Source organism: Lygodium microphyllum, chromosome 25 (assembly GCF_053477565.2).
Source record: "Lygodium microphyllum isolate KBCC chromosome 25, Lygodium_microphyllum_v1.1.10, whole genome shotgun sequence".
NCBI lineage: Eukaryota > Viridiplantae > Streptophyta > Polypodiopsida > Schizaeales > Lygodiaceae > Lygodium > Lygodium microphyllum.
Genome location: NC_141159.1, coordinates 59347626 through 59368638, shown reverse-complemented (window position 1 = coordinate 59368638; position 21013 = coordinate 59347626). Strand labels below are relative to the sequence as shown.

Sequence of the window (21013 nt, the reverse complement as noted above, 5' to 3'; positions counted from 1 at the left end):
GAGATGTAACTTCCTATCAAATTTCTTCCATGTTGGCAATGCCACGTTAGTATGTATAGTAGCATGACATCATTGTCACATCATCATGTCAAAACATGGTCGTGTCTTGTAGACGCCTTGTACAATGTAGTATGCTCACAATTATAATATTCACATATTTTCAAGACTCAACAGTTCGAGATAGAAATAAAGAATGCTTATAAAGTTGAATATGACAATTGTTTAGAAAAGTATAGATATGGACGCAAAAAAGGAATGGAGACAAGTCAAGATAGAAATAGAGAATACTTAAAAAGTTGAATATGACAATTGTTTAGAAAAGTATTATTGGGAATAAAGGGCCATCGTGCCTTTTATATGTGCACGGGTGTGAACACACCCTTAGCACATTTGTACTTTCATATATATCTATCTAAAACCTAAAGAGGTACACACAAAAAAATTGTACCCAAGAACATCGTGCATCTCTCTCTCTCTCTACTCTTGCTCATGTTTTGCTCTCTACCTGACATTTTCATCGTAGGACATTTCATCGCCATTGCGCATCGCTCACTTCAAATTGGTACCAGAGTTGCGGCTAAGGTGTTCGTGCTTCTTGGAGTCCGCTTAGGTCAGCTCGTCATTGTTCTTTCACTGGACAGATAGGCGGCAGTTCCAGGTTGCGTGCAAGTCAAAATCGTCATTTCTTGGTTAAACGCAGTCATGCGTAGGTCACGCACTTCAGGTGTAGGTCAAAACATCGTTTTTCAGGTCACGAGCAGGTCGTGCGAGTAGGCGACGGGTTGGCGACTGTAAACGGGGCAGATTCATCACTTTTCTTTTGCAAAATTTTTTAATTTTTCAAAGGTTCCCTACAAGCAGTAAAGAAAAATGTAGGAGATAAAAAGAAGGAAGAAAAGACAGATGCATTGGAGACAACCAAAGGCAAAGAGAAGGCCAATGTGGCCTCTAGCGTGGTCATAGAAGAGCTTTCAGATACAGAGGCTGATGTATTATGTGCAATTGATTATGATGCCCTTGTATATCACATGCAGGATATGCAGATTACCAAGGCTGATGTGATTGATGCACTCTTGTCAGTTGATGATGGTGTCACTCAGACTTGGATTGTAAACTCTAGTGTCTCTTTCCATGTAACTTCTTGCTTGGAGTGTTTTGCTATGTTCAATGCAGGCAGTTATGGAAAGGTGTACCTTGGAAATAAGGATGCTTGCAGCATTGATGGGATTGGCACCGTACACTTATCTTTAGACAATGGTCAAGAGCTTGTGTTGATAGATTTTAGATATGTGCGTGTTGGCATTAAAAAGAGTTTACTGTCTGTTGGTCAGCTTGATTTGCATGGTTACACCACACTGTTTGGTGGTGGTTTGGGAAAAGTGAAAAAGGGTTCCATGCTGATTGCAAAAGGAACCAGGAAGGGCACATTGTATTGTTTGCACTGTAAAGCCTTGAATGGCAAGTTTTTTGCAGTTGCTGAAATTTGCAGCCACTTGGAGTTATGGCATAAGAGATTAGGCCATATGAGCCAAAAAGGACTTGATGTCCTTACCTCTCTGAAGAGGGTTGATGGAAAAGGCTCTAAACTTGATTTTTGTAACAAGTGTCAGTTTGGAAAGCAAAAAAAAATTTCTTTTTACTCTAGTGTCTCATGTAAGTCCAATGTTTTAGACTTAGTGCATTCTGATGTATGTAGTATGCCCGTGAAATCGTTGGGTGGTGCTGCATATTTTGTCTCCTTTATTGATGATTGTTTCAAGAGGATATGGGTGTATTTGTTGAAAAAGAAAAGTGAAGTGTTTGCTGTTTTAAAAACTTTTCATGCATTTGGACCACTCAGACAGGTAGAAAGCTAAAATGCTTGAGAACTGATAATGGGAGTGAGTTCACATCGACTGAATTTAAGTCCTTTTGTGACTTGCATGGTATTAAAAGGGAGCTTACAGTCTCTTATAGCCCTTCTTCAAATGGGGTTGCTGAAAGATATAACACGACTTTATGTGAAAGAGTGTGGTGCATGCTGCCCACTGCTAATCTCCCTCATGCATTTTGGGGAGAGGCACTCAAAATCGCGGTTTACGTTTGTAACCACTCTCCAAACAGGTCCTTAAATAATGGCATCCGTGAGGAGGTTTGGTCTGGCAAATCGGCCTCATATGACCATATACACATATTTGGCTGTGATGCTTTTGTGCATGTTAGGGATGAGCTGAGGAATAAACTTGACCCAAAATCCACCAAAGGCATTTTCATGGGCTATGGTGATGAGGATGAATTTGGCTACAGAGCGTGGTTACCTCAATCCAAGAAAATTATTCGCAGCCGTAATGTTGTGTTTAAAAAATTTCAGAATTTGCAGCTACCTATTACTTCAAATGATGAGCCTCATGATGCTGTACTGCAGGCTGAAACTGATGATCAGTTGGTTATTTTTGAGCAAGATGATGATGGACAGCAAATAGAAGCACAAGGAGGTCATGGACAACAAGATAGGCTTGCTGATTATGAAAATGCAGGTGCTGGAAATGAAAATTAAGGTGCTGTACAACATGCTGAAAATGGTTTACAGCAACAAATGAATGCTGAAAATAATATACCTCCTGATGTAGATCCAATTCTTGAAAATGTTGATCATTGGGTATGTAGGTCTACATGCATAAGAAGGCAACCACATAAGTTTGACCCCTCCTTGCATTATGTGATGCTTACAGATGAGGGTGAGCCTCTTACATACAAAGAGGCCAATGTCAAAAGATGACGTACCAACGAGACAATAGAGTTGGCGGGGAGGAACATGGAGTGAACTCAACAAACATGGAGAAGAGAAGAGAAGAGAGAAGAAAATCTGATAAATGGAATGATGAAGTTCTGAATCATGGAGTGAATGTGATACAAGGGAACAAGGGTGCCGTAGCACAAGGAAGAGGGTGAAGACAGCCACGTACCATGAACCGCAATGTCCTCCTGAAGGGGTGTGAGGGTAGTGGAGAGGTTGGAGAGAAGAGGTGACGGATTGAATGAATCAGCCGTGAGGAATGAATGAGAGAGTGGCCTATAAATAGGCATAGTCAGTCTAGGATGGCGCCCCTTTTTGGGGCTGCAAACCCTAAACGCAAAACGCAGAAACGCAAAAATGCAAAATGCGGGTGAAGGGTTTCTCAACACCCCCTCTTAGGTCCAAAAAGGGGAACAAGAGAAGAGAGGTGAAGATGCAATGCTACATGTTGAAGAATGCTCATACAGTAGGTGCCACTTGGATAGTGTCCCTCGTGGGAAAATTGTTCACTTGCCCAAGCGCTCTAGTACAAAGATGATGAAAACATGCAATGCATAGGAGGAATGTCAGACTTTGTGTGGTGCCGAGAACCATAAGGATATGCCCGTACTCGATCTCGGGAGGTGGCTCCATGCTAACCAAGGACCGAGGCAAGAAGAGAAGAGGAGGAAGAGGATGTAGAGGATCCCTAAGATCCAAGATTTCCATCGGAAAGGGAACCTGCAGTAAAGACTAGTAGAGAGAGTGAACTGGAGGACCCAAAACACAACCTCGAGAGAGAAGCCACTAGCTCCATGCATCCATGCTAGAAGGAATACGAAGGCCTCGTCACGAAGTCGCGGTTGAACCTCCGAGGTCCCGATATAGGTAGTACCTGAAGATCTTGGGTATCAGTAGAAGAGATGATTGGTCGAAGATAGCCACCCCAAGAAAGTAGAGGATGAGTGAAGAACTTCATGTGGAGTAGGTTCCCTCTTTGAGGTGGGAAGTGGAGGGGCCCCCGCTGAAGTCGAAGAAGAAGTAGATACCCCCTCTGAGGGCAAAGAAATAACATCCCCCTCTGAATCCCCCTCTGAAGTAGATAGGGAATCCAAAAACTCATGGATCACGGACTCCGAAATGTCTGACGACGAAGGAAGTGTCGCTAGTCATGTTGGTTCAAGTATAGTACTCTGATAGCCGATGTAGAACGATCTCTGTGGCCCAGAAAGGAGAGGTGGCACAAGGAGTGCCTGGTGGAAGACGCATATACTTTGGGGGATGGGGAGCAAGGGTCGAAGTCGGCAAGCATCGGTGGTGTGTCCGGTGATGCCACAGTAGGAGCACCCAATAGTCTGGTCATCTGTTGGTAAAGAAGCCATGGGTACTAGTGTACCTTGTTGAAGAAGGAAGAGGTCAGCCACCATGAACCATGAACCGCAATGTCCGCCTCAAGGGGTGGGAGGGCAGTGGAAGGGCTAGAAGTGAGCTGCCAGTGGAAGGAGGATGTGACCAGCAGTAAGAGATTGCAACCAGTAGAAAAACGCAGGTGAGGAGAGAGAGGCTAAAAACGTAGGCATGACAGCTTGCAGGAGACAGAAAGACTAAAAACGGAGCTTGCAAGAGAGAGAAAGACTGAAAACGCGTGCATGACAGCCTGCAGGAGAGAGAAAGACTGAAAACGTAGGTAGGACAGCCTGCAAGGGAGAAAGACTGCAGCGACTGCAGACAAGAGAGAGAAAACTGTCAGGGCGGCAGCTGGAGCTTGCAAACGCAGCAGTTTGCTAGCGTGGCAGGCTGTACGATAGCAGTGCAAATGAACAGAAGTCAGTCGCTAGGCAGAAACAGCAGCAATCAGCGTGTGGAGGGTTGGAAATAGGTGTCAAACTGTAGATGACAGCAAGGGATAGCTGAGATTGCGATGTCCTCTGCGAAAGGGGTGTGGGCAGCAAGCTGAAAAACCTGAAATCTGCAAAAAACGAGATTTTGATGCAGCAGCAGAAGAAGAGAAGTGGATGCCGAACCCGCCACCGGTCTTTGCCTTCATTGGAGTGGAGGATCTTTGCTGCTAGGTGAGTAGATCCAGCTCTGATACCATGTCAAAAGATGACGTACCAGCGAGACAGTAGAGTTGGCGAGGAGGAACACGGAGTGAACTCAACAAACATGGAGAAGAGAAGAGAAGAGAGAAGAAACTCTGATGAATGGAATGATGAAGTTTTGAATCATGGAGTGAATGTGATACAAGGGAACAAGGGTGCCATAGCACAAGGAAGATGATGAAGACGGCCACGTATCTTGAACCACAATGTCCTCCTGAAGGGGTGTGAGGGTAGTGGAGAGGCTGGAGAGAAGAAGTGACAGACTGAATGAATCAGCCGTGAGGAATGAATGAGAGAGTGGCCTATAAATAGGTATAGTCAGTCTAGGATGGCGCCCCTTTTTGGGGCTGCAAACCCTAAATGCAAAACGCAAAAATGCAAAAATGCAAACTGTGGGTGAAGGGTTTCTTAACAGTCAAGTCATGCGAATTTAGCAGTAAGTGGGAGCTAGCTATGTAGGAAGAGATTAAATCTCTATATGCAAATGATACTTGGGATCTTGTGTCATTGCCAAAGGGAAGAAAACCACTTCCAAACAAATGGGTGTACAAAGTCAAGACAGTTGATGGGAAACCCAAGTACAAGGCAAGGCTAGTTGCCAAAGGTTATGCACCAAAGGAAGGGATTGACTTCCAAGAGGTCTTCTCACCTGTTGTGAAGATGGCCACTTTACGTGTGCTTTTTGCTCTTACTGCTGTTTTGGATTTAGAGCTGTATCAAATGGATGTAAAAACAACTTTCTTGCATGGTGACATTGATGAGGAAATCTACATGAAACAGCCCGAGGGCTTTGTAGTTCCTAGAAAAGAGCAGATGGTGTGTAAGCTAAAACGCAGCCTGTATGGGCTGAAGCAAGCACCACGGCAGTGGTACAAAAGGTTTGATACTTTGATGCTATCTCATGAGTTTACACGCAGCCATGCAGATTATTGCTTGTTCATGAAAAATGATACAGATGGCAGCCCCATCATACTTGTTTTGTATGTGGATGATATGTTACCAGCTAGGAAAAGAAAGACTAGCTTGGATGCTCTCAAAAATCAGCTGAAATCAGTTTTCTCCATGACAGATTTGGGAAATGCAGAGCATATTTTGGGCATGAGGATTCGTAGAGATAGAATGCAGAAATTGCTGTTTTTATCTCAAGAAAAGTACATTGGAAAGATACTGGACAGATTTGACATTGCTAAAGCTAAGCCTTTTGGGGTACCCTTACCTCCTTATCTCAAGCTTAGCAAAGCCAACAGCCCGAAAGATGACGTGGAAGCAAATGCTATGAAGGGAGTTCCTTATGCATCAGCTTGTGGCTCTCGTATATATGCTATGGTTGCTACTCGTCCAGACATTGCTTATGTAGTGGGAGTTGTTAGCAGGTTTATGTCAAATCTTGGCAAAGCACATTGGGAGGCTGTCAAGTGTATTCTTCGATACCTTAAGGGTACACAAAGAAAAAGTATTTGCTATGGGTAGGGTGCACTTAGTTTGCAGGGTTATTGTGATGCAGATATGGCAAGTGACTTAGACATTCATAGGTCCACCAGTGGATATGTCTTTACAGTTGCTGGAGGGGCTGTTTCTTGGTGTTCCAGGTTGCAGAATATTGTTGCACTGAGTATCACTGAAGCTACTGAAGCTTCTAAGGAAGCTATATGGTTGAGCAGACTTGCAGATGATCTTGCATGTCTATGGGTACTGCAGTTTTGGGATGTGATAGCCAGAGTATTGTGTATCTGGCTAAGAATGCCATGTATTATTCATACACAAAGCATATAGATATGCGATATCACTTCATCAGACAGATTTTGGAAGATGGTCAAATCACATTGACCAAAATTAAAACACAAGATAACCTTGTAGATGTTCTCACTAAAAGTCTAAGCAAAGCTCAGCACGAGCATTGCATTCGACTTGTGGGAGTTGGTTAGCTAGAGGTTCATATCGGACCTTTGAGTGGAAGGTTGTTGGGATATAAAGGCCCAATAACCTCCGTGTATAGTACATGCACATTGTACATGTGAACGCACCCTTTATGTGCCCCAAGTATAAATACATTTTATTCTTTGTGTACCAACACATTGTTGGTATACTCTTATCATTCCGTACTTTCACTCTGCTCACACTCTCTCAAGCCGTCACACTCACTTATTCACTTCTGTTCGAGTTGCGTCCCTATCGCTTCCAACAGTGAGAACTTACACAAATGGGATGAGGTTGAATGGTGGGCAGCTTGTCTATTTATAGATGTTGAAAAGTGCCCCAAAAGATTAGGTTTTGGAGAATCATTGAAACTCTCTTGAACTATACACCACTTTTGTGTTTTTAATTAGTTAAGTCTGTTTTGGGGTTGTTTAAAGATGTTGATAAGTTGCCAAGTGTGTTCTAGCTTAACATATTCTCTTAGGCCCAAAATTAAGCTGAGAAGGGAAGGCTTGCAATGGTTATCCTAAGGCCGTCCCACCCCAAAGCAGTTAGGGCATCAAACAAAGGGTGCACCTTGGTTGCCTAGTGGCCTACCATGACTACAGAGAGGATGGTTATCTTACCAAGGGAGTCCAAGTAGTCACCCCAGAGAGGATAGGGCATTGGACAAAGGGTACTTGTCGGCTACCCAATCACCTACCAAGCCCTACAAAGGCAGTTGAAACCACATTAAACTTTTGTTTGTATTGTGTTTTGTTTTGTGTGTTCTTTGGCCATCTCTTCATTATTTAATCCAAGCTTTTTAGCCAACTATAAGGAAATAAAGTGTTTATTCACCCCAAGTTCTATCAGTAATAGTACTTGCTTATCTTGTAATTGTCTCTATGCTTTTAATAGTTTGTGCATCTTTGGAATGTGATTTGTGTTTGTAACAATATCATTGATAGTATTGATTATTACTAGTGAGTTGGACATGTTGTTAGAGACCTTACTTTGTCCTTTGTTTGGACATTGCTTCGCTATGTGGCTTGTTTGTCAACATTTAAAATACTTTCTTCTTTCATGAAGCATTGCTTTTTTTCTTTAGAAGGTTACTTGGCTTGTGGATATAGACTGGAGTAGAATTGAGGCGTATTTAGAGGTGCATAGGGTTTGATATTCTTTTGATTAGATGGCTGCGTTTTCTACTGTTGTTACCCTTCTTTGGGGGTTGAATAATCCTCATGATAAGCCTCTCTTCTTATCATTCTTTGGGAATGATTTGTTGTCATTATGCTTGATTTTCCATGTCTCAATATGATTAATGAGTTATCTGATACTAGAAGAATAATAACGATTAATTGTAATATGAAGTTTAAAACACAAACCTCCTTGGAAGTTTTCTAGATTTGGAGCTACCGATTTTCTTGAAATGTTGGACCTTCAAAGTTAGCTTCCAAAACCTCTTTGTATAGCTATAAAATGACTCGTTTTTCCTTTGCTAGAGCAAATTCCATTTCATTTTTATGTATCTTTCAAACGAATAGAAAGAAATTAGCCTTGTATCATGCAAACAAAGGACCTCCATGATTTTGGGGCAGGATTAACATATTCCAATCTTGTCCACTAAGTGTGGACTAGGTTAGTCAAATGTAAAGTTGCAAACTTAGATCTTTCCTTTTTCTTTATACTTGTCATGACCGCATGAAGTTTGAAATTGACGAACAAACTTATGAAGAAAATCAGGATTTATGAATCATCATACATATCGAATTTGATTTTCTTTTTATCGAGATATACCTTGGTTTTCTTCTTATTATGCCTTTATTTGTGCTTGGATCTTGAGGTTGAAGATGATTAAGTGGTTGATGGAAGAGGAGGGTGAAGGATGTCTATGCCTTTGTCGATGATGGGATCTTCTATGAGAAGGGCTCTTAGTCACTTTATGAGGGTCCATCAAAGAAGAGACTGGATGACCTTGAAGCTTTGATACAATCTCTGTAAAGATACACTAGCGTTTGCACCGAGGAAACATACATGTATGACCAAGATTGAAACACAAAGACTTAGATAGAGACCAACAAAACTCAAACCCTAAACGCAAAATGCAAAATGCAAAAACTCAAAACTCAAATATAGAGAGAAGAAACTTTAAAGTGAATGAATGCTATAAATGAATGTAAGAGTGTACAGAATGCCCAAGGGCAAAGCGATGCTGTGTTGGAGAGTGACATCCTCCGGAGATGGGTCCCAAGTGCTATGACCACCGGTCAGAATGTCAAAGTGTGGGAAACACCAAACGTTGATTACTAGAGTGTTAGGGAATTGAGGCCACAACAGCAGAGGTGTTTGCTGATGTAGAAGGCTTGCTGGATAGCAAAAACACGGGTATTGAAGCAGTTGCTCTGTGGGAGAGATTGTAGTAGCCTATTGCTTAGCACTAGATGCTGAAAATGCTGATCAAAGTGCCATGACGATGCAACAGATGGAGACCTCCAAAGAGTAGGGCAATGGCTGAAAACAAGTTGCCTAAGGTTGGATAGTGATGGGCTGCAGTTGGTGATGGCTGGATAGTAGATGGTAGGTGGTTGATGGCTGAAATATGCATGGTAGAGTGAGAAATGTGCACAAAAGGATTGAGGCTGAATGGTGGGTAATCTATCTCTTTATAGATGTTGGAGGGTGCCCCAAAAAATAAGGATTTTAGGGGACCATTGAAACTCTCTTGAACCCCGTGCACCAAATTTGCAATTTTCATTAATTAAGCATGTTTTGGGGCTGTTTAAAAATGCTAATCAGCTGTAAAGCGTGTTTTAGCTTAACACCCCCTTTTAGGTCCAAAACTGAGCCTAAAAGAGAAGGCTTGTAATGTTTACCCCAAGGCATCCCATTCCAAAGTGGCCAAGGCATTGGACCAAGGGTGCATGTCGGCTGCCCAGTGGCTTGCGAAGACTTTAGAGGCAATGGTTAACTTACCAAGGAGTCAAAGTGTCAAAAATAATAGGTATGCTTTGATACCATGCCAAAATAAGTGACAATGCAGAGAGATAGTAGGGTTTGTGGGGAGTAACATAGAGTGTGTACGGCAAACACTGAGAGAGAAGAGAAACTTAGAAACACAAGAAAAAATAGAGTGATGATACATTGAATCATGCTATGAGAAGAAAAGCTGATACAGTGGAGCCAAAGCTGAGAAGATAACTGCACTATCCTGTTTGAATTAGGTGGTAGCACTTATGGGAAATTTGCACAATGAAGGGAGCGAAACGCAAACCTCTAGGTAGTGGGCTATTGAAGTAATCGTCACGGGAATGTGAAACACGACTATCGAGGCAGTGAACCGTAGTTCTTTGAGTTGTCGGAGATGTGGAAGATGATCACTAGTTGTTGAGGGAGCGAACCGCAGTCCTCTGATGTCGGGGAGTAACCTGGGCAGCAAAACGCAAATCCTCGAGTGTCGGATCTATCAAATGTTGGGAGAGTAGCCTAGATGCTGATGCCAGGTGGATAATGATGACGCTAGATGATGGAGGATGAGCTAGGCTGCAAAAACGTAGGTCCCAACAGCCTCTGTGATAGAGGAGTGATGCGAGGTGATGGAGGAGGAGCTAGGCTGCAAAAACGTAGGTCCTAGCAGCCCCTAAGATAGACGAGTGACGACTCTTCCATTGGAACTCTAAGACAAAGTATGCTCAAACACTCAATTCAAGGATTGAAAACAAGCAAACTTATAATTGTAAACAATACTAATGTTGGGTTGAGGATCAAGTTGAAGCTTTGATACCATTGTAAATGCATTGTGCAACATAGTATGCTCGCAATTATAATATTCACTTTTTTTCGAGACAAAAAGAGGAACAAAGAATCTTAGAGCTGAATATGACAACTATTTAGAAAATTACAGCCTTGGATACAAAAGAAATGAAGACAAGTTGAGGGTTGAAGATGGGCAAAGAAACTAGCCTTTCTTCTCGGAGGGCAATGAAACCAGCCTTCCTTCTTCGAGGGTGGTAATGACCTGATTAATCAACAATAAAATTAAAATGCAAATGTTACCACTTTATCTTGGACAATGGACAAGTAGGTTGTCTATAGGCAGGTGACAACAAGTTTGGAGCCCACAAGGGTAGGTCATTGGATGGTGGGCTGCAGTAAATCAGCCATTCACAGCAAGGGTAGGTCATTGCATGTTGGGCTCGTCTTGATGGTGGGCTGCAGTAAATCGGCCATTCATAACAAGGCAGTATTAAATTTCAGTCAAAATTTGTGATGAAACATTGAAATTTGTGTCTTTAGCTTCCTCTTTATTCCCTCAGCCAATTCACAGCTTTTCCTCAAGAAATCTCAGCCAAATTCAGTCCCCAAAGGGTGCAATTGAAGGATTTTTGCTGCTAAACCCAAATTCAGTTCCTAGAGGGTGCAATTGAAGAATTTAGTTCCCAAAGGGTTCAATTGAAGAATTTTTGCTGCTAAACCCTAATGTACAGCATAAATTAATGTTTACCGGTCACTCTAGGAAGAGTATTCAAAAATTGGAGCCTAGTACTTGAGATTCAACAACCGAAATTTGGGAATTTCAGAGGGTATTAAGAGGCCGGATGTATATTAAATTTGGGACAGAATTTGTCGCTCGGAGCACAATTAAAGGCCAATTTTTGAGCAACCAAGGGGCAAATTGGTTCAAAGGCTTGCTGGTTATATATGATAGCAAGAGGCACTTGTTCCACTCAACCAAGTCTCTTAGGGATATTATGATCAACTTGAGAGTGAGGAGAAGTATTTCTTACTATCACAAGGTTATACAAAAAATGAACATGCATAAACTAACTATACAATAAAACAATTGATTTCTTTACAAGCTGAGAGTAGAAAGAGGAAAAATCAATCTTTCTTCATTATTGATCAGTAAAACATCGATATGGCTTCCTTCTCAATCTTGTAATGGATGAAGAGCTAAATAGGAGGTGATGTAATTAATTTACAAGTTTGTTGTATACTAAAACAATAGTGAAAGAAGAGGGGAAAATTGAGGAATTTGATGATGGAGTAGAGGATAATGATGGAGACGGCTAGGATCAACTTTGGTTTATCTTTAGCTACTGTATATCAATTTACAACAATGGAAAGAAGAGGGAAAAATTGAGGAATTTGATGATGGAGGAGTAGAGGATAATGATGGAGATGGCCAGGATTAACTTTGGTTTATCTTTAGCTACCGTGTATCAATTTGCAACAAGGGAAAGTGATGTAGAATGATAAGAAATAAGCTATTTTTATAGGAGAATGGGAAACTTAGTGCAAAGAGGGAAAGTCAAGTAGCACAAGACTAGTGTCTAGCCAATGGTGGGATACTTGGAAGCTTGTATGGTAAGTGTTTTGACATTTATCTATTCTGTATGTTCTTTCTTTTTGGATTGAGAACTGTTAGCTACTATAGAAACAACTAAATTCAATAAGCACTGTCAAAACACAAGTATACTATTTTTAGAATGCCATGCTTATTTTTTAGGACCAACATGTTTAGGCCAATCGAAGGCTTGTAAAATTTAGGGAACCCCCCAATATAGGTATCTTGTGAAAGCTCTTTCCAAGTACATTACAAAAAAAGTGTTGTATACCTCATGAGTTTTCTTTGCAAAGATATGTGCATTCTAAACTTTTAGCCTACATATGCACATTGTACAAACTTTTCATGATCATGCCATCGTGCTAATTGTAGCTATCTATCATAGTGGTTCTAGCCCCTAGTTCAAGGTATTAATGCTTTCTATGTGTGAGCATGACCTTGATATGTTTGAGTTCTTGTCTCACGGATGCCCAATTAGGTCTTTGAATTAGGTCATAGAAGTGCAAGTGTGTACTATCTTTCTTCTAACCCGCTACATGTATGTGCCATAACCTATGACCACTCATTGTGGCTAGCTCTAATGTACTTTTCTAGATATCTAGTAATTACAAAGGAAACAAATTCAATAGATAACTAATTATTCAAATTAATTAAAATGATACAAATTCTTTTGAGTTGTATCGTGACATGTCTATAGTCAAATAAATGTCTCGAACTCCTTTTTCCAATTGTGCAAATTTTATCCCAAAATTTCCATTTATAAAGAGCTTCCCTAGTTTTTAACGTCTTCCAAACTATCCACTTCTAACCTTTGGTAATTAAACATTCCAAGATTCTGCCAATGTCTTGCACTTTTAGCAATGAGATATACATGATGCCCACTATGCCTAGAGCTACTTAGGAGTAAATTCACCTGCTAGTAGCATGCAAAACAACCATGAAAGGAGCAAAAATGTCAGATATCTGTAAATTTCCCCCCTATCTTATCCTAGATGGGGTATTGGACATGCTGGATTTGGAGCAAAAATTGGGAACACCCTTTCTAAAAGAGATAAGTCAAGTGTAAGTTCAATCGATGTGTCTCTCTCCCAGAGTCTTTGTGGATGGTCTTTTTTCTATATAATATTGGTTTTTTTCATAAACATCTCAAAGAAATCTCCGTGAGAAATCAGGGCATACTATCACGACTTACTGCAAAATTTCAAGAAGTGGCATTCTAATGTTATGGAAATTCTAGTTCTTATTAGACATTTATAGTTTCAAAAGGTGAAGATTATGCGAAGTGACTAGCTGGCACTTGATGAGGCATTCACATACCAAATATTGGTGAAAGGTACGAGTATGGTATCTAGTGAAGGGGGATGAGAGATTGAACATCCTTGAGAAAATCGGGAGAGTATTTGTTGAACTTGTTACTTATGTTGGGCATGCATGAGTATTGTAAAAGGGTGCTAATTCAGCGGTCATCATAGAGTGGTGGTTCATAATTCCATTGGTCATGCCATTCTTCATTTGTTTTATTTTTGCTATCTTCTGGCTTGCTAATAACAGTCCCATTGGTACCTTTTAAATTGATAGCCAAACATCCTTAAATTTTGGGAGCCTAGAGTTAACGGAACTTTCATTGCATAATGCATTGGAGGTTTTGTTTCACTCACTTATTCTTAGTCATTATCCTTTTTAATTGCATTCAATCCATCAAGCAATCAAGGTAAGGATTAGGCATAAAGTTTCCAATAAATGGAGAAGATTATTAACAATTGGCTCCTGATTTTTATTGAGATAGATTAAAAGAGTTCAGCACAACATCATTCAGCCCTAAGTTGGGTCTAAATGCAATCAAATGGTAATTCTTAAATGGGACTACTCTTAATTCTCATTTTTCAACAATAGGATGGCTTAAGAAATTGGATATTAAAGGGATTAAGAGTGAAATTAAGAAATACCTCTTTCATTGTCGGAGTAGATGATTATGGAAGCTCCAATTTGTGAGACGAGCCACTTGTCCTTCTATTGTCATTCTCTCCTAAAGGGAAGCTGGCATGCCGTTTTCTGTGTGGATTGCCCATTCTGCAGACAACTAAAGTCTGGATGCATGATATTTGCTGAGCCATGACTAGGATAGATCATTCCTTTTTTCCTGCTTGGTGCAACTGTCAAGAAAGCTAAATTTGTAGATTTGAAAACTCAAACCTGGCAACCCCAATATTTGTGTGTATAGATACACACATTCACACAACAAGCTTTGCTTTCATGATGCACTTTTTGATTGGTCAGGCAGTGTAGTTGAACTCAATAGTGTAAGGATGTTTGTTCTAGTTCCAAGTATGCACATTTACATTTCTAATAGAATTTACTTGAGCATGACACATGATCACTATCTATTTAGTTCAAAGACTTTGACAATATTCATCTTGTTTTATGTCATGTTAACCTAGTAATCTTGGTTTTTCCCTGTGCAATTGTGCAGGCACAATGCTTTCAAGCTAATGGGAATAGGCTTGTCTGTGTGGACTTTTGCAACAGCTATGTGCGGATTTTCTATGGGCTTTTGGTCGATTACTATTGCTCGAATGTAAGGGTTTCTTGCTCTTTATCAGACATTATTGTTCATATGTGAGAAACATTCAGACAATGGTAACCTGTGTGCACCTTGTGTCGTGACAATTTCTTTGATTGTTTATGATGCCAACCATGATTGCTGGAGTTTACGTCTATGGGTGGCTCTTTTGGTTCTCAATGTTTCCATCTTTCCACCACAAATGTTTTGTAGAATTTGGCCTTGAAAGAGGCTCACTGATATCTGTGGAGCTAGTTGGCTACCATGCTATATGAAGGCGGCTTGATGTTACCAGAAAGAGTATTCTAGAAGGCCTGTTTTTCTTTCTGATAGACATACATTTTTTAATTTTCTGGTCATGGTACTTTATTACTGTAGGCAAAGCCGAAGGGGGTGAAAACGCAGCATGAAGTAAAAAAGTTAAACAAAACCTTCTCCACATCAGCAAGGTTTGAAAGTAAATGGTGCTTCAAAACCCTGCTTTACTGAGAGAAATGCAGGCAACAACTTCTTGTTGGGTATTTTACAATGGCTAGGAGCAGCTTGGTAGTAGATACTGATCAAATGTAAAATGGCACCCCTGGAATGAAGGGGACAATGGCATAATGCACATATGTGTTGGGATGGGTTAGCTCTATGGGTACGTTTTCTTGTCATTCTATGAGGACTCCACTTCTTGGAAAGGTCCATCCTTTCAGGACTGCGTTTTAGAATCTTTTGAGTCTACCAGAATTCCTCTGCGAGGATCAAAGGCGTAGTTTGTTTGCTGGGCCTGAAGTGTTTGTAAATATTTAGACATGCACATTTTTAGTGAGGTTATTGCTGTTTTTGAAATGCCAGCTCAGAATTAGAGGTACTCCAAATTTTGCTTGTATGTTTATTGTGTTGTTTGCTTACTTGCAGGCTTGTAGGTGTAGGAGAGGCATCCTTTATTAGTCTAGCCGCACCATTCATTATTGACAATGCTCCTCCTGACAAGGTTGTTACTTGCTTGTAGACCTTCACCCTGTTTGTAATCTGACAATGGTTCAAGGCTAAACTGTTGATATGGGTGTTGCAGAAAACCAGCTGGCTGTCATTTTTTTATATGTGCATACCAGTTGGGATGGCTTTGGGATATGTATATGGAGGAGTGGTAAGCGAGCTCAACATTTTTCCTGCTTATTAGCTTGATCTGAACCTTTTTGTGCCGTTGATGATTGTGTGCTTATACAGGTAGGAGGAGTTTTCAGTTGGCGTGTGGCTTTTTGGGGGGAGGCTGTCCTGATGCTTCCTTGTGCAATGATGGGATTTGCTTCCTCTCATGTTGGACTCAAAGGTGACAGAATATGCTTTGTTTCACCTGGGAAGATGGATTAAAAACTCATTCAGAACTTGGATTCAGGGAGTTTGATGTGGCATAAATATTTGACAGTATAACCTTCTCTTCTTGCAGATAATGAACAAATCCATGAGGATGAAAGCTTTTTGCCTGAAGACAGCACAGTCCATCACAAGTCTTTAAGCAACATGTAGGTGTGATTATATCAAATTCAGAGGCCATTTGAAGTTGCTGTTCACCAGAATGTATAACTGTTGCAAATCTGTTGTTGTTTGGCAGCTCAAAAGGTTTTAGCAACTTTCTTCTCCAGTGCAAGGCATTTTTGCAAGATGTAAGGGCACTTTTCAAGAGCAAAATCTATGCCATCAATGTGGCAGGTATGAGCCTCTAAAGCATTCATGTTGTTTCTGTAGCGACTTACTTGAATCTTAATCAAATATTTCTGTAGAAGCTTACAAGGTCTCAAAAATGAAAGGAAGCAGGCAGGGTCTTCATGATGAAAGGAAGCAAGCATGCATGTTGTCTGTTTGTGTGGGATATAATAAAGAGCCCTGAGCAGTGGTTAACAGAAGAGTCTGTCCACATACCTTCTCTGCCTTACCTGAAATGTCTTTCTGACCTGCAAGAAAACCTGCTCACATGACCTTCAGCCTGCAGTCTGCCATGTGTAGCTGCAGTTCCTCACCCCCACCTCTGCAGCAGCTGTAACTCTTGCCTGAAGTGGATCCAACTGTGCCTTATTTCTTTGTTCCTATACAACACTTGCCTCCTGTAAATACCATTCTTTTCCCTTCCTTTGCCACGAATTCTGACTAGGCTGGTCTCCTTCATGGAATTCCTCAGGTTTCTGTTCAGCCCTTCTGATTCAAGCTCTAGGTGCGATATGTAGGAGAAAAAGCAGAAGTCAGTCTAGGCAAGTATAGCAAACTATTTCTCAAAAGTGTCCAATAGGCTTGACCATATATGATCACTTGGTTGAAAGTTGTGGCCAAGGATGCAATAGGGGAGTATTCCATTTCATTTTCTTTTTTCCCTTCTTCTTCCTTTTGTGGTGGTGAAGGGTTTTGGTTTGCATTGTGCTCACCTTTTGAGGTGGTGTGCTGTCTACAAGGGTGCAGGTGTGATGTCTTGGGATCCCCCTTTACTCGGCACAAGATTCATATTCTAGTGCTGTATCAAAGTCTACATTGTTTTGTGAAGATATGTTAGGGTTTGCATTGAAAGGATTGGGAATGTACAAACACGACCAAAACACAATAACTTAGACAGAAACACAAAAATGCAAAATAAGGTAGAAGAGAATCTAATGAAATTGAATGAATGCTGAATGTATGTTCACAATGCTGCGATGCTCAAAGATAGAGTTGTCTAATGACTGATGGTTCTCAAGCAAGCAGGCTTATAAAGAAATGCTTGTCTACAAAATACAAACACAATCATATGACAAACACACAAATTGATAAAGAAACACAATTAGGGTTAGGGATAACACAAAGACAGTGAACACAAAAGATAATGAAATTTGAATAATGAAAGAATAGATACAATGCTCAATGCAACAAACATACTATCCAAGGGGAAAATTGACCCCCAAACTCCTGTCTGGAGGATTGGGGTAGAGAGTATGAGCAGAAGGATCTTGAAACGTAGTAGGCAGCCTCCAAAGGTGTTTGACAGCAGTAAATGCAGCTGAGTGAAGCGAGATTAGTGATAGACAGATGGAAATCTGCAAATGCAGGCAGCATTGATGATGTGGCAGCTGTATGGACTTTGTAGATTGCAAAAAACAGATTTGCTGATATGGCTGGCAGGGCAATGTAGAAAAGAGGTAAACATAGCAATGGTGCTGACATGGATGTTGAGCTAAAATTGCATTAGCCTGACTTAAACAGCCCCAAAATACGCTTAATTAATGAAGAAAATCTCTTATATTAAAAAGAAATGCGATCTTGAAGAGTTATTGTGTCCCACATGCAAAACCCTAATTTGGATGTCCCAAACTTTCTATAAATAGGCATGCAGTGCATTACTCTACCTTAATCTCGTTTTTGTAGGTTTCAGGAGCCGTATCTTTGCTGACTGTCCACACCTTGTTTGCGGATGACATTGCGGCCATAGCTTCCCCAGCCATCTGCTACCATTTGGTGCCTAATTCCAGTCTTCACCACTTGTCTACTGCTGTCACTTGGTACCTTGGAGCTGTTGTCTACTGCTCGAGTGCTGCGTTTGTTGTTGATGTCAGCATTTGATACTGTCGCTAGCAATCTTGAGCTGTCGCCCCGATCTTCTCTCTCCTCAATAGGCTGCGTTTACAGTTTCTGGTTGTCGTGTTGATATTCTCTCTCCATAGGCTGCGTTTGCACCTAACAACTGTCACCTAATTTTTCTCTCTCCTTATGTACCTGCGTTTTTAGTCTTTCTCTCTCGCACTGCCATCTATATCAGATCTAGTCTTCCTTGGTTGTGTTTGATGGTATTCGACACATGGGGGCTGACTTTGTCGCGATTCAGGATCTCATTTGGGGTGCGACACACTCTACAACTCATAACCTTTGCCTTGATCCCAAAGATACAAGAGTTCGAGGTGTAGTATTCACTGCATAGCGTGTTTGTTGCATGAGCACTGTATATTTATTATTCATTCATTTCATTATTCATTGTGTTCACTATCTTTGAGTTATCCTAACCCTAATCCTAGTTGTGTTTTATGTCTATCGGTTAATGCTTTGTCGTATAAGTGGTTTTGTGTTTTTGCATTTAGAGCATTGTTTCTCATGGTATTAGAGCTAGGTACTCTTTGAGAAACCTTGACCTTTGATTGGAAAGCTCATCGTGAAAGTAAAAACAACGGAAGGGTCAGATTACATCGAATACATTCACAACAGTGCTCCAGTCTCCACAACCACACATGGATAGAAATGATCACGAGTGGGTCTCTTAGCTTGCTACTGCTCGATTTGACATGGATGGAGAACCACTGGATTGCCATGGAGTCCACAGACTATATTAAATTTCTGCCACTAAGTATGATCTCATCCTTGTGCATAGGACTCAGTAGGAAGTTGAAGGTAAGCTTGAGTTTTTTCCTTTAGATTCGGTGCATAGAACTAATAATCTTGTAGGATCTTCGGAATCTCTACTACGGACCGGCCATCCGTAAGTGAAACTTCGATTGGATTACACATCACTTTCACAATACTTCTTTTCTTCAATGCTAGGTACAGACTCTATTACTTCAGATTCTATGCTAATTGATTTTGTATTTTTGTTGGATCGGGAGATGCTCGTCAAGAAGAAACTCTTCAAAACAAACTTTGGTTTATGAGTAATGGGGAAGACGTGCATTTTTTCATGAACTCAAAACTAGGTAAGAAGTTAAAGAAGAACTTGTAAGTATTCATTCTTTTCCTTTTTTTTTTCAAATGATTTTATTTCTCATAGCCAATATGGAGTAGGCGCATCTTCATCTAGTGCATTTAATGAACAAAAGTAACCAACCATGTTTCTCACAACAACATCGATCACAAATTCATTTGGGCTCCCACCCATCCCTCCCTTGTCTATCATTGCACCTTCCTTTCCGCTTCCATTAAGTGCATCACGTTATCCACCATATACCACACCGAGGGGTTTTGCATATTTAGGCATAGCCTTTAGGACCTCTACGTACTCGTTTCCAGGTGGTGTACTAGTGACAGAGGCTTGACCTTTCATACACATACTTTTGGGTTATTCCTTTGGGAGTGCATTCTAGACATACTCGAGTATGAATTGTTTGGTATCGCAGTTTGCCTGTATAGCATTACCTAGTGGACCATTGCGATCATTATGTTGTGCCTCAACCGACATTTAAACAAGGATTTTGTGTCCTTGTACCTCCACCTATACCTATGATATCATATGGAACTATATGGAACAAGACTGATTGCTGTGGGGCTCAGAATAGAGCTTATCGCATTGATTTGGATTATGAGCTTCAAAACTTCAAAAATCATAGACAAGGATGACTTGAAAGTCAAGATGGCTGAGTATCGGTGTCTCCTTGCGGATTTCTGAAACATTGGGGCTCTTAAGTCATTTGATGATCATGTTATGTTGTTCCTTAACAAGCTGCTATAAAAATAATTCCATTTTGTACAATAGGTGATTTCACAACCTCAAGTTTTGAGTGTCAGCTGTTGCATTATATACGATTGTTTGATTAATTTCATAACACGTCCTTAATAGAGAGAGATCTAGTTGTATCTTCTTAAAGAGGGCAACAAGGCAAGGGCAAACAAAACTCAAATCAAAATTAAAATCAAAAGACGGCTAGTGAGTCCCAAGGAAACACTCGATCTACACTTAAACTTGGATGACATAATGTACCTAAAAAGAACAGGTATTGTCAACATTGTTAAAAGGGTGGCCATTATGACGATGAGTATTAATCTAAGGGAAGAGGCATACAATCATAATTCAAGAATTAGACTATTGCATCCTAGTCGGGTAACTCCCAACAGGGGAAGTAGGGTGATGGAAATCCTTAGTAGGGGGTATGGCGAGGCCAGATCCACATTGCCACGGGTTAGTCATTATAGTCGGTGAACTACTAAACTCCAGAGGGTTTGTTTGACTAGTCTGTAGAGACCCACATCGTCTCTTTAGAGACATCAGATATGAGTCTTGTTTACATTTGCGAGTTACCTCTTGATGAGGTGTCTACAGAGGCCCACTTATCACAGTCGAGTACGTCAACACTTGTTTGGCTTGTGGAAAGTGAATCTACCTATCACATGACTCTTAGAGCGGACATTTCCATTTCTTGAGTCCCTGCAGTCGGGAGTGTTTGCGTACGAAACAACTCCTCGGTTAAGTTTCAAACTTAAGAGTCATGTCAAATTTTCCACTGAGTTGGGTTTAGATCTCGCTTTACTGGATGTTGCCACTTAGCAAAACTTGCACATGCAAGTGGAAAAGACGTTTTTAGGTGCTGGTGGAGCCTATTCAAGTCACTGTGAGAGAAAAGGAGTTGTTAGAGAGCAAGGAG

The 21013-nt window shown here is 40.8% G+C and overlaps 1 protein-coding gene across 1 annotated transcript in view; it reads left to right on the top strand.

The window, feature by feature from the left end:
• The window catches only part of LOC148014269 (putative sphingolipid transporter spinster homolog 2), a 66931-nt gene that overhangs the window by 27591 nt on the left and 18327 nt on the right, over nucleotides 1-21013 (top strand). Inside the window, exons 4-9 of the mRNA XM_087666130.1 lie at nucleotides 14574-14678; nucleotides 15567-15642; nucleotides 15724-15798; nucleotides 15879-15981; nucleotides 16099-16174; nucleotides 16264-16361. Coding sequence (XP_087522256.1) covers nucleotides 14574-14678; nucleotides 15567-15642; nucleotides 15724-15798; nucleotides 15879-15981; nucleotides 16099-16174; nucleotides 16264-16361 — 533 coding nt within the window. The remainder of the gene's footprint in view (nucleotides 1-14573; nucleotides 14679-15566; nucleotides 15643-15723; nucleotides 15799-15878; nucleotides 15982-16098; nucleotides 16175-16263; nucleotides 16362-21013) is intronic.